At 60.0% G+C, this 12,536-nt stretch overlaps 1 protein-coding gene across 1 annotated transcript; it reads right to left on the bottom strand.

Moving 5' to 3' along the window:
- Window positions 1–6,844: 6,844 nt before the first annotated feature.
- On the bottom strand, window positions 6,845–9,194 carry LOC140627742 (heat shock transcription factor, X-linked-like). The gene is made up of 2 exons (XM_072816318.1): window positions 8,578–9,194; window positions 6,845–7,612 (listed from the first exon to the last, which is right to left on the bottom strand). Exons 1-2 carry the CDS (start codon window positions 9,184–9,186, stop codon window positions 7,394–7,396), a joined length of 828 nt encoding a protein of 275 aa, XP_072672419.1. The 5' UTR covers window positions 9,187–9,194; the 3' UTR covers window positions 6,845–7,393.
- Window positions 9,195–12,536: the final 3,342 nt, after the last annotated feature.

Here is a 12,536-nt window from a genome sequence, read left to right as displayed (position 1 = left end):
CCTGTGCCGTGTGCCTATTTTCCAAAGTAACGTGATGTGCGCTCATGCATTCACTTGGTTTTGCTGGAATGGGCGAGAAGGTTCCTGACTGAGGCCAGAGAGCCCTGCTGGCGGCTCCCTCACAGCCACACAGCGGCTGAGCTCTGCTCCCTGCAAGGCCCTGTGTGTGAGCACGGGGGACATGGGGGCCCGTGGTCACACCGCCTTCAGGGACTCTGTCTAGCAGCCACTATCCCACAGGAAGGCAGGGAGGGGTGCCCTGAGACCTGCACTAGCCCACCAGCCCAGAGCTTTTCCTGAAATTGTGGGAGGTCTGCGTTGCCCCCAGTGGGGCAAGAAGCCTGCCCCAGCGTCAAGGCCATTGAATCCTATGTGGTCTGGGAGGGTCGTGTGCAGACAGCTCATTCTGCTCAGTTTCTCTTCGGTTTCCCTTGCTCTCCCATCCTGGGATATGTCACGGGAACAGGAAATTCTTAGGGCAGGGGGTGTGGTGGGGGACGTCACAATAAGGCTGGACCTTCTCCCAACCACTAACGGTCCTCATTTGCCAGTGGTCCCGTGTGCCGGTCTCTCCTGAAATGGGACAGTAACAGAGACTGGCAGGTGGCAGTGCATCAGGGGAAAGAGCACATTGCCAGCCCGTGGAGATTTTCGAGGTTCCTGCCATGGGAATTGCAGCAAGGTGCTAGGAGTGAGGAGGGATCGCTGCCCCTGAACCACCACAGCAATGTGAGTGTGCAAAGTAGTGACAATCAGATGTGATCCTGCCTTGGAAGCACCTGCCCCACAGCTGGTGGCTGCTTGGGGGAATTCTGCAGAGGAGCCTCTGTGCCCCGCAGAGAGGGCCGGTGGGCAGTCCTTCCTGCCACCTGACCCTTGGGTCCCCGAGACACGGCCATCAATCCTCTCAGGCCCCGCACAAGGTTCCTTCGGGAGGCCGGCAGCCCGCTGCCCAGTGGCCGGGCCGGGATTGGGGGTGTCCTGCTCCTGGGGCCCAGCCGGCAGCCCCCATAGCCCCTGCTGCCCGCCCTGCCCTGTCTCTCCTGACCGTGGCCTCAGCCTGCAGACCTTGGGTCTTGGTCCTGTCTCCCCACTTCCAATTGCTCTCTCCCCAGTGCTGCTGTTCACGGATGCTCATCTTGCTGTGGGGGTCCCCAGATGGGGATGCCCTCTCTGCCTACCTGTGCTCCCAGGGGTGCTGACCAGGCTGTGCTGCTGGCGGTGCGTGTCCTAGGGGCCAGAAAACTACCCTCCTAGCTGGTGACCCTGGCGACTGTGCCAGGTGGGTATTGTCAGAGAACTCCTGGGTCATAGCCATCGTTCTGTGAAGCTGGTGTCCTCGTGATGGCCACTGCGAGGTTGGCTCTCTGAAGCTGAGGCAGAGACGGGGTGTGTACCTATCAGCCATCCCCAGAGCCGCCGGGACCCTAGAGTCCCGAAATGGGCACTTTGAGCAGAGGAAAGTGTAGTGGGTGACGGCGGTGGTAACCGGGATGCTCCCCCACACCCTCACAGGCCCCCTGGCTCACATGAGGATTTTGCAAGCAGCCGGGCAGGAAGGCCTTTGGGGACCCTGGAGGCAGGCAGTGCAGAAAGTCAGTTGCCCCACGAGAGGGGGGAGGAGGAGCACCCGCCATCCTGAGGCTGGTGGCCTTGACACAAGTCCCAGGAGCAGGCCCTGTGGGACAGTTGCGGCTGGATGCTGGGACCCTGCATGGTGTCCTGGGAGGGAAGTGACTGCTGGGGCCCGGGGTTTGATCCAGGCCACCATGGACTGCTCGCACAGAGCACTCAGGATGTCTGAGAACCAGCATGTGGGTCCTCGGGGAGGCATCTCCGGGGTGCCAGGTCCTATCCCACAGTGTATTCACACACAGAGGCTAGGTGTCTGGCAGTTGTCACCAGGCCACGGCCGATTATGCACAACGTTCCCTGTCCCCAGCAGGAAGTCCTGACGTTATGTAAATGCCCTGAGCTGCTGCCCTGACAGGCTGGCACAAGGCACCTTGGCCATGGTCCTGCTCCTCAGGAGACCTCGTTGCTGAGCCATGGCCAAGCCTTCTCTGAATGCACCCTTTGGCTGCTCTCTGACCTGCTATCTGGCCTCCACCTGCCTGCCCTGTGTGACAAATACCACTGGCACCTGCCCTGGGGCCATTCCTGGGCCCGACTTGGGCCTCCCTGCCTGTCTTCAGGCCCGGAGCTGGCCAAGGCAAGCTGGCCCCGCCCCCAGAGAGAGGGGGTGTGCCAAGGGTTCCCAGGTCCACCCCCTGTGGGGATGCAGTGCGGGTCCTGAGACCCCCTGGGTGGGGTATTGATGTGCTGGCCTGCTGGGTGGCTGACGTGCGGCCTGCCTAGGGCAATGAGCCTGCGGGATGACATGGGGCACCAGTCAGCTGGGCGACAAGGGGCCAGACTGGGCCAGGGTCAAGCCTGAACCCCAGGGAGGCCCTCGAGGGGCCACAGCTCCTCCAGCCCCATGCGTGTGGGATCCTCTCCCTCCTCCCACACTCGGTCCTGCCTCCACACGGCCCCGGGGCCTGGCATCCAAGTAGAAACGATGGTGACCCTGAGGCGCTGCTAAGAGGCCGCGTGGGCGGGGGTCCATGTCAAGCTGTGGGTGGCATCGGTGCCCGGCACTCCCACGGTCCCCCAATCATGGGACGTGGAGCGTTGGCACGATGTCCTCCGCGGAGGACAGCTGGACTCCTACTGACGGCAGGGAGGACCCTGAGGCCTAAGCCACCAGGTTTCGCCCTTGGAGGGTGCTCAGCTGAACGGGGCGTTGTACTGCTCCCCCTGCCCCCGATGGACGCTCCACGAGTCTGACCCTGTGCACGGTCACACGGGTCACACGGTCGCAAGGGTGACACGGGGATAGTCTCCCTGCAAGGTCAAGCATTGCTGTGCGTTAGGCAGGGTGACGCCCGGAAGGACAAGGCCCGGTCCACATCGGCGTCCACAGACCCCGCAGTCGTTAGCGTCTGTCTTGCGCCTGCTTTCCCCGGGTGTGGAGATTGGGAACCAGGCAATGCTTGTCTTCTGATCCCCGTGCCTGGGGCGGGGGGAGGTCCTGCTCTCCCACTGAGGATGTGTTACCCAGGCCTGTTCCCCTCCCAGGTCACAAGTGAGCAATGTCTGCCCTGCCCAGGAATGCGATCAGGGGGCGCTACTGGCCTGTGTGCGGAGGGGCAAGGGGTCTGAGTGCTTGAGCTCCAAGGGGCCGGACAGGAGCCCCGTTCAGGGCAGAAGCAGAGGCCGCAGTCACCAGGTGTACAGCCTGTCCCACAGGCACCCAGTGCCGACACACCCCAGGGTCTCCTGTCCTGGTGCCTCCTGCCCCCTGGTGCTCCTCACAGGCACTTACAGCAGGAGGCGCGGGGGCCCTGCATGGGACGAGCGGTCAGCACGGGAAATGCATGACCGCTCTGGGGAGGAGGAGGCTCCTCTGCCCGGAAGCTGGGGGAGCACAGTGGGCCCGGCCCTCTGGGGACCCAAGGCGAGGTCCATCCCGGGAACTTGGCACCCCGCCCATTTCTGAGGACCTGCGCCGGGCCGAAGGCTGTGGCCCAGGGCGCATCCCTGCCCCTGTCACCTCGCCTCTGACCATGCTGGAGCTGGAGATATGGACGAGACGCCGGCGGGGCCTCTCCGATGCTTACCTACTGGTCCATGGCGCCTGCTTCCCGCAGAGGAAGCAGAGGTCCTAAAATCTTGGCTCCTACCCTACCCCTCTTCTATCCTCCCTGCCAAGAAAAGCCCCACACTCTGAAGAAGCAAAGAACACTTCCTCCCTCCTTCCCCATCTCCTGTGTGGAGACCATTGCTGGGTGTGACTCATACTAATACACTTGTATTTGCATGGAGCGAACCTGCTTTAGTCTCCGGTCTGACGGTAGAGGGAAGCAGAAGCAACGAGGGGAGACTTGCATGTACACAGGAGGTGCGGAAGACCCAGAAAGGGGAGCTGAAGGTATACTCAGGTCACGCAGGAACTTTTACGCAGGTGCTAGAAGCTTCTGTCAGAGTGGCCACAAGGCCCTTTAACAGGCACGGGCCCATGTAACTCCCTGTGGACTGCCACAAACCAAAGCTTTGTGTGAAATCTCCAATTTCTTGGGGTGGTCGGGGCGTGCGTCGGGAAAGCTGTAGCTCCCTGCTCTGAGCCTGCTCCATTCCCCTCAGCTCTGAACTGCAGGACTCTGGGCCCTACGGGGCTGGAGCCCCTCCAGCTCTGGGGAGAGTTTATTTGCTGGGTGATGTTGCTGGGCGGGCACTTCCTTTCTCACCTGCTAGTGTGGTGTAACACACATGATGACCTTTTTCCCTCCTCTCTTCACCCCGGGAAAATACAATAAAAACCTATTGGTACTGGAAAAAAAAGAACCTCAGAAAGTTAGCAAAGAACAGAGGAATGGGACGCCAGGGAGGCTCAGGGTTTGGGCGCCTGCTTTCGGTTCGGGGCGTGATCCCGGGGTCCTGGGATACAGTCCCACATCAGGCTCCATCCAGGCAGCCTGCTTCCCCCTCTGCTGTGTCTCTGCCTCTCTCTGTGTTTGTCTCTGATGAAAAAATAAATTTTTGGGAAAAAAAATAACAGAGCAACCCTCGTATCTGTGACGCCTGCCATGCACAGTTTGCAGGGGCCGGTCAGGGACTCAGGAACCCCAGCAGTGTCCTCCTGTGTTTTGAGGGGCCCCGGAATGTGTCTGAAATGGCATTCCTCAGAGTGACATGGATTCTGTCGCCGTGGTGACCTGGAACAACCATATTGTAACCAGAACTATCATCATGCTTAGCTAGTGAACTGTTCGGTTGGATTTCATCCTTGGGAAGCGGGGGCTGTTCTCCTCCCGGAGGCTCCTGTGCAAACTGAGGCCTCAGGAGCTTCGTGGTATCTAGTGGAAGCAGGACGCGATCCATCGGGTGGGGGTGGGATGGGCCACACTGCAGGCCAGGGTCAGCACCCAGGGCCAGGGAGCCACGGGGGCAGGGTCCTCCTTTGCGTGTGTGTGGGGGCGCTGTGCTGGGCCACGCGGGCTGTTGAGCGGCGCCCCTGGTCTCTGTGCTCCGGCGGCATAGCACCCCTCCTCCTCCGGCCCGCTCCCCAGTTGGGACACCTAGTGTCTCTAGACCCCGCCCCGTATCTCCAGGAGGGAGACCTTCCCTGTGTGGATGGCTGTCTTAGGTGGACCACTGCTTTTGGGGACCGATCTGGGGATTTCGAAGGCCTTGGTGGGGACCGAGGTCTCAGCTCTTGCTGCCAAGGGTCCCGGTGTCGGGTGCTGCTTCGTCTGCCCTTGCGGAACCACGTGACAACCCATGCCTACCTCTGGGGTGACAGCCCGGGCACCCAGTCAGTCCCTATGGCGCTGGTGTTGCACACGGTGACTCTCGTGATGAGCGGGCGCCCCCATCGTCCCCCAGCCCTGAAGGGACCCTGGGACGAATGTGGCGGGCCTGTGTCCACAGAGCATGCACTCCAGGACAGGCGATGCCCGTGCTTTCCTCACCTGGGCTTGGCCATTCAGTGGCCGAAAGGCTCCGATTCCTTCACCTTCCCCCCGTCACCCTTTGGCGCCTTCACCCAAGAAGGCACAGAGAGAAGGGGGGCCTGGGGCTGCTGCGCGGGGGGTCCATCTCCATCCTACGGCCATGCCCCCATGGAAAAGCAGGTGATCCTCCTGATGCTTGTCCCTGCTGGGCCTTTCCCTGTGGCCTTATATGTCAGCCAGGTTCCCCCTGCTGACGTTTATAGGAAAGTGGTTTTCCCAATTGGGTGTTATCTGGCTCGGGGGGCATGTGGAAGACCCAGATGCAGAGGCCAACCCAATGTACCACCTATGAGCTGAGGACTCCCCGGGGTAAGGAATCTTAGGAAAGATGAGGATGTGGGTGTGAGCGTCAGTTCCGAAGGGAGCGGGCTGGGCCGGAGTGATTCGCCGTGGCCAGAGCAGTGCTACACTCAGGGGAATGAGGGCTCAGTGACCACGTCGGACCGTGTGCATGTCCTACGGGCTCTTGCCCCTTCTTGGGGGGACACCCTACCTGCCATGCAATGGAAAAGAGGAGAGGGATGCCTTGTGGTTCTGGCGGGAGGCACCCCTCACTATCCCCTTCTGCCTGATGTCGGAGGCCTCCTGGGGTCCAGGACACTTAATTGCTCTGGGGAGATTGTGGACGCTCATTTCCTAGGCTCCTTCAGACAATCGCCTTTTAAAGAGGTTCATCGCTAAAACAGTGCATTGTATAGAAGAGGGACACCCCGGCAACCGGGGCTTTGTCCTTCCAGGTTTGGCCCAGAGCACCCTTGAAACATTTCATTCAAGAGAGAGAGAGAGTCCCAGGTCCAGTTCTTGCAGCAAAAGCCAAGCGTAGATGCTGCTGCCCGGGCACCCACGAGCACCCCTGCACAGCAACGCTGGAGGGCTCTGGGGGCGCTTGTCCCCATCCGTACCTGGGCGCTGCATACTGGGGGGCCGCCTTTGAGCCCTCTGCCCTGGGGAGAACTGACCTCTTGGTGTGGGGAACGCGAAGGCCCCGTGGGACCCAGGCCCCCACCGGAGAGGGAAATGGGCCTGCTGGGCAGGAGCACAAGGCCCCGGTTACCCCTGGGGCCCCGATGCTCGGTTCTCATGCCTGCCCAGTGCCTCCACGGGCCTCTGTAGGAGCAGAGGCGGGACCCCGGGCACCTAAGTGCGCACAGGGCCCCGCACACGGCAGTGGCAGGCTGTACTCCATCTTCACCCAGGGCAGCAGATGGAGCTGAGGCCTCCCAGCTGCTCGAGAAGAAACGTCCCAGAGGCCGGGAGTACCTGGCTTCAGCAGACAACAGCCCGGTCACCGTCCGGTTTATTGCCCCGCCCGAGGTGGGAGCCCTCTAGCTGCGGTAGGGAGCGCTGTAGGGGCAGTCTGGGCGCCCAGCCATAGGTGGCAGGTATCCCAGGAAACAGTGGCAGACCAGGCAGTAGGGGAACGGGGCCAGGGAGGAGGAATGGAGGGCATGGGGTCAATGGGCCCTGCGGCCTCGACAGGCACCCACGGGTGGCACAGAGGCATCATCCCGGGGAACACAAGGGAGGAAGGTGCAGCAGCACAGGGGGAACGGCAGCCAGGTCCACGGGCGGCGGTGGATGAGGGTACATATGCAGGGGCGGCAGGGCGAGGCACAGCACGGGCAAGGGCGGGGCACCGCCACGGGTACGGCCACGTCAGCCACGAGAGCCACGGGCGCACCGGTGTCCTAGGGCTGGTACTCGGCACCGCGATGGGTCGGGGGGGCGCTCAGCAGCCGCCCCGAGGATGGCGGGAGGGGCGGACTCGCTCTTGACTGGGGCGGGAGGGGCAGACTTGCTCCTGTCCTGGGCAGCGGGACGGCGATGATCCTGGCCGCTCACCAGCTCCTGTTGCTGCTCCCGCTGCTGCTCCGGCTGGTGCTCCGCAGGGGACAGGAGCTCCTCTGGTGCCCGCTGGCGGGATCCGCCTCCGCTGGGCTTCCCAGCCCTTCAGCCTTGTCCTCCTCCTGCCTTTGGGCCGCCTTCACGCCCGCTCTCCTCTTCTTCAGCAGGTGGGGGCAGTCCTTCCTGAAGAGAGGGCTGCTGTAGAACTGTAACTGAGGTTCCGAATGGAAAGGGGGGCAGAAACTCCAGGTCACGACAGGGCCCGGGGCACCGGCAAGGCCGCTCTGGGTGCCTCCGGGCTCTGAGCCAGGGGTTCCAGGGCCTCCCTCTCCAGAGGTCGCAGCCCCAAAGGGAAGCTGTGCCCCTGCTTTCCCTAGGCCACATTCGCTGACTTGAAAGCCCCAGTGCCCTTGGGGGAGGACAAGAGCCACCTGCGCTGGGGATGCGGACAAGCCCGCAGGGGAGAGGGGTAGGGGCTTCCTGAAGGAGCATCAGGGCCATCCGACTACCCCCTGGCTGGGTGTCCCTGGCTCTCGGCCTCCGGGGCCCATCCTTCCACCCTCGGCCGGCTGCCCACGGTGCTCGGGGATGACACTGCCCTGGCCAGGCGACCCGGCCCCCACAGAGCTCTGACTCGGAGCTACAGGTCAGGGACGGGTGTGCACAGCCACCGAGGACCTTGTGTGGCGGACCCCCGCAGGAGGGCAGGAGGGCGGGGCTTCTGGGAGTGAGGGGTGGAAGGGCCGGGTGGCACTCGGGGTGGCCCTCCACCCCCAGGGGTTGCGAAGCCATGGGCACGGCCAGTTGAGCCGGTGCCCCTCATCTCACAGGGACACCAAACCGAATGAGAAACAAAGAAATAGGAAAGGTGGGGCAAGGGGGGATAGTGTTTCCTGGGGAGAACCCTGGGGGCCTCCTTCCTTGCCCACTCTCCCTCTCCCGCATCTGCTCCAGGTCACACATGTCCCTCATGGGGTATCTGAACACAACGCCCCACCCACTGGGCACTGTCCTGGGACCTCATCCAGGGCTCGCTCCCCGGCGCCACCCCTCGGCCGCTGGGGGACACGGGCCCTGATTCCCTGGCGGTGGTCCCGGGGTTTCCAGCCCCCCGTCCCTGGCCCCAGCGCCCCAGTGCCCACGGCTCTGCTCGGCGGGGCCCGAGGGGTGCCGTTACCTTGCTCAGGACACGGACCGGCCCCGGTCCCACTCCCCCGGTGAAGCAGTTGGTGAGGCAGAAGGATGTGTGCACGTCCTGGCGCAGTTTGCTGAATCCATAGAGGTTCAGCTGCCGGATGAAGCTCTTCGTGCAGTCGGTCTCAAACACCTTGTCGGGCCCGTCCCGCTCCAGAATCTCCTTCTGAAACAGCTTCTCCTTGAGGCCGATGCTCGTCCCGTCCTTCTCCCACCAGATGGACGTGAACCGGCTGCTGTTGAGGAGCCTCCACAGCTTCTTGGGAAAGGGCAGACAGAGCAGGTTGCCGCCTGCCACCAACAGCGCATCCTCCACGGTGCGGGGCCTCTTGAGCAGAGGCTCTTGGGCCAGGGCTTGGAACGTGTTCTCTTCCAGGAGCAGCCTGAAGCTGGGGTCCTCGGCCGCCAGGGGACCGGTCGGGACGACTCTGCTGCAAGAGCACTGCTCTGCCAGGCGGCGGGAGCCGCGGCTTCTGGCGGAGGTGGCTCCCTGTGCTGGCCCGGCCCCGGGCCTGTCGGATGGCCGTCCTCCTCGCGAGCCATCCTGAGCAGTGGCCCGTCCTTCATCTCTGTACACAGGACAGTGTGGCATGGCCAGCAGTCCCCGCTGACGGCAGGGCTGCCTGGGACAGCACAAAGGGGCTGAGGACACTTGGGGGTGACATCACCAACAGCCAGCCAGTGACATGACAAAGGGCTGGCCGCACGGGCCACCTGGCTGCTCGCCACCCTTTGGGGCCCACAGGGTCGTCCACCGCTTTACTGAACGCGCCTGACGATCGAGCCGAACACTCGCGGGCCCTCTGCCCCCCATCCGGGGGCGCGGCTGCCCCGCACCCACACATGCACATGCTGACTGAGTGGCTCACGGCTCATTCCTTGGGCCCCTGGGCCCCTGGGCCCCTGGGCCTTCTGCACCTCATCAAGTTTCAGGCTTTCCAGCAAGGAACACGCGCCCCGCTGGTTGACCAGGGTCAAGGCCGCGGCCACGTGCTCCTCTTAGCAGGGTCCTAGCCAGGGCGGCAAGGTCCTCCACGGGGACCCTTCCGCACCACCCACTGTGGGTCCCCGGAAGGCACATGGCCGACTGCTCCTCAGGTGCGTGGCCTGGCCAGGTGCCCCGCCTACACCCTGCAGACTGAGGAGGAGGATGCAGAGGCCGCCTTCTCCGTGACTCACACGGCCTGCACAGGTCCTTCCTCCGCACCCCGCCACTGACTCCCAGGAAGGTCCTGGGCTCTCCGTGACAGGGTGGGGGCCGCTGGCCTCACACCGGGCTTACATCACTTGACTAACATAGCAGGGACACCAGTCCTGACTAGTGCCCGGGGTATGAGCTCCGAGATCCTTCTCTGGGCTGTGCAGCTGGGAGGATCAGTAAGAGGTGGCCAGGCAGAGAAGCCTCTCTAGCACATTCTCCCCCTCGTGCACGGCCAACTCCTCCCCAACTCGATTCTGGCTTGGCACTGGATGACCTCCGGAGATTTCTGTGTCTCCAGACTTGAGAGCATTTTTTCTAAAGCAAGTCCTAAATAGTCTGTGGCCACTGACTTCTAGTAAGGCACATTCCGTCACCAGTGGGTGAAAACCCTAGGCTGAAATGCCACCTGAGTTGGCGCAGAGCCAGCCAGGGCGAGCTAGCCAGAAATCACAGGGCATTTTACGACAACGTAAGCGGTCCTCAGCCCCTGGTGTCACCGGGCAATGCCTCGGGACCACCAAAGTGCCCATTTCAGGGTAGACTGTCTCAGGACTCGAGAATCCTCTCAGCAGGCTCCTCAGCTGTAACAAATGGGTCTGTGGTCCCCAGCCAGAGGTCGAGTCTCCAGGGTGTCTGTGTTTCACTCTAAACTCTGTCCGTTCAGGCTGTACCTGAGGATTTATTAGAGATGTTTGGCCTCCTGTGGCTGCCCGAGGCCATGTGCACGCTGGCTGGGAGTTCCTGTATCCTGGACCACGTCTAAAGTACGATAGACACGGTAGCATGTAAATGGAGGAATCGGTTTATTGAACAGCTGCAGGGAGCAAAACTAGTGGACTGTGCCACCTTTGTCACACACCAGGCAGGGAAGGCTTTGCCACTCCAGATGCTCCTCCTCTCTCCCGGAGACAGCAGGTTGCCGGGACCCAGGGACCGGTCGTACTGGGGTGCTGGGCGTCAGTGGGGCCAGGCTGAGACACATCTGCCGCCCCCTGCATTAAACCCTCCCTCCTCTCCTGGATGAGTCCATCGGTGCCCCTGTCCCTCCTATAACAAACGACTGCTTGTTCTCAGGCAGGAGACTCTCAGCCTGGAGGATCTGCGTCCCTCTGTGCTCACTCGCGGCTCTCCCAGCAGCTCTCGGAGCCCGAGGTTTCTTTGGTGGATCGGAAGAGACAGCTGCAGGAGGGAAGAGATGTTACAGCCTCCCGTGTCTATAGCATAAATGTAACTCCAAGCACATCCCCAAGTTCTGACTAAGTCCTGCAGTATAGGTAATGATGTTCCCTGCGCTACAGCCATGAAACCTGTCCACCTGGAGCCATAGTACCCTCCTAACCTTGCCTCCATCTCACCAACGAGTCAGAGGCAGACCACGTTGAGGAACCTGGAGTCCTTGCTCAGGGCTTCAGTGAAAACAGAGCCTACCTAATTTCCCCTTTGCTGACTAATGTCCTAAGGAGTACACACCTCCCCAAGTCCCTTCGGTGGAGGGTCCTGCCCACCAGAATCCAGCTGTGATCCAAGTCCTAGGCGTCTCTTCAATCTTCCCATGTCCCCATTATTCCCCACCTTGAATTCGTACCTTGAAACACTTGAGGTTGACTACCAAATTCCAGAATCCAAACTGTCAATTGACTGTCTTAGAGCAGAATGCTGCCTACCTACCAGGCCATCAGCCATCCCTAAAGAGACATACGTTCATCTGTTGTTCCTTGCTCTGTCCTTGGAGGGTCTGTCTGGTTTCCCCACGCCAGTCATATCAGGACAGTTCATCTTGTGACATCGACCCTGTTACAAAACCTTTGTGAGCTGAGAATATAGTTCTGCTTATGAAAATGTAGGTAAAACCCCACCAGATCCTCAGCAGTACATTTATTGTCTGCCTGAAAAGTTTGTTCCATGTCACAGAACAGTGTATGTCCATTCCTTGGAGCAGTGAGCTTTCAAGGTTATGTTCACTTCAACGCCTGAGATATAATACACATTTAGATATTGGTAAAAATTTGGTATTTCAAAGTCAGACAAATTCTATGGAATAACTTATGAGATGAATCAGATCATTCACTGGAAATCATTGCAATCAGTCTCCCAAGGAGAGTTACCAATGATGATTAGAGGGCTTTCCAAATGCATTTAACGGCCACATAAGCAATGACACAAGCAATGACATCAGCAAAATGTTAAAGAAATAACCTCCTAATATCCCTCTTCCATGAAAGTAATGAGAAAACCGCCAAAATGTTCAGAATCAGGGATGAAAGAGAGACATTACTAATGACCTTACAAGAAAAGAAGGATAAGAGAGTCTACAAACAGCATAGCGAGAAATTAGCTAGGATGAAAAAATGGACGAAGTCCTAGAACAAATGTCCAAGATACAAAGTAGAAAAATTAGCTCAAAAAGAAGTAGAAAAACCGAATGGACCTACAACACAAGATATTGAATTAGTCACCAAACACTTCCACCAGAGAAGCTTCAAACCATATGGCTTCACTGGTGAATCCCATGAAGTGTTTACAGAAAGATGAAAAGAGAACACTTCCTAACTCATTATATGATGCCAGAACTACTCCAAAAACTAACCTAGAAAAAGGTATCACAGGAAAAGAAAGTATAGATCAATATTTTTATGAGTATAAATGCAAATATCCTCAACAAAATCCTCTCTAATTGAATCCGGTAGCATATAAAAAGGATTTTACTGATATTTCCCACTCATTTTTTCTCCTTTCCCCTT

The sequence above is a fragment of the Canis lupus genome, chromosome X, assembly GCF_048164855.1.
Source record: "Canis lupus baileyi chromosome X, mCanLup2.hap1, whole genome shotgun sequence".
Lineage (NCBI taxonomy): Eukaryota > Metazoa > Chordata > Mammalia > Carnivora > Canidae > Canis > Canis lupus.
The sequence above is the reverse complement of the archived record's forward strand: the minus strand, read 5'-3'. Positions and strand labels throughout refer to the sequence as shown.

What these genes read in the sequence shown, in the direction of transcription:
- LOC140627742 (XM_072816318.1), bottom strand. Translation starts at nt 9,186, where the DNA reads ATGCCACACTGTCCTGTGTACAGAGATGAAGGACGGGCCACTGCTCAG. An exon ending in CGGTCCGTGTCCTGAGCAAG is followed by an intron (nt 7,613 to 8,577) that starts GTAACGGCACCC and finishes TCGGAACCTCAG; the next exon opens with TTACAGTTCTACAGCAGCCC.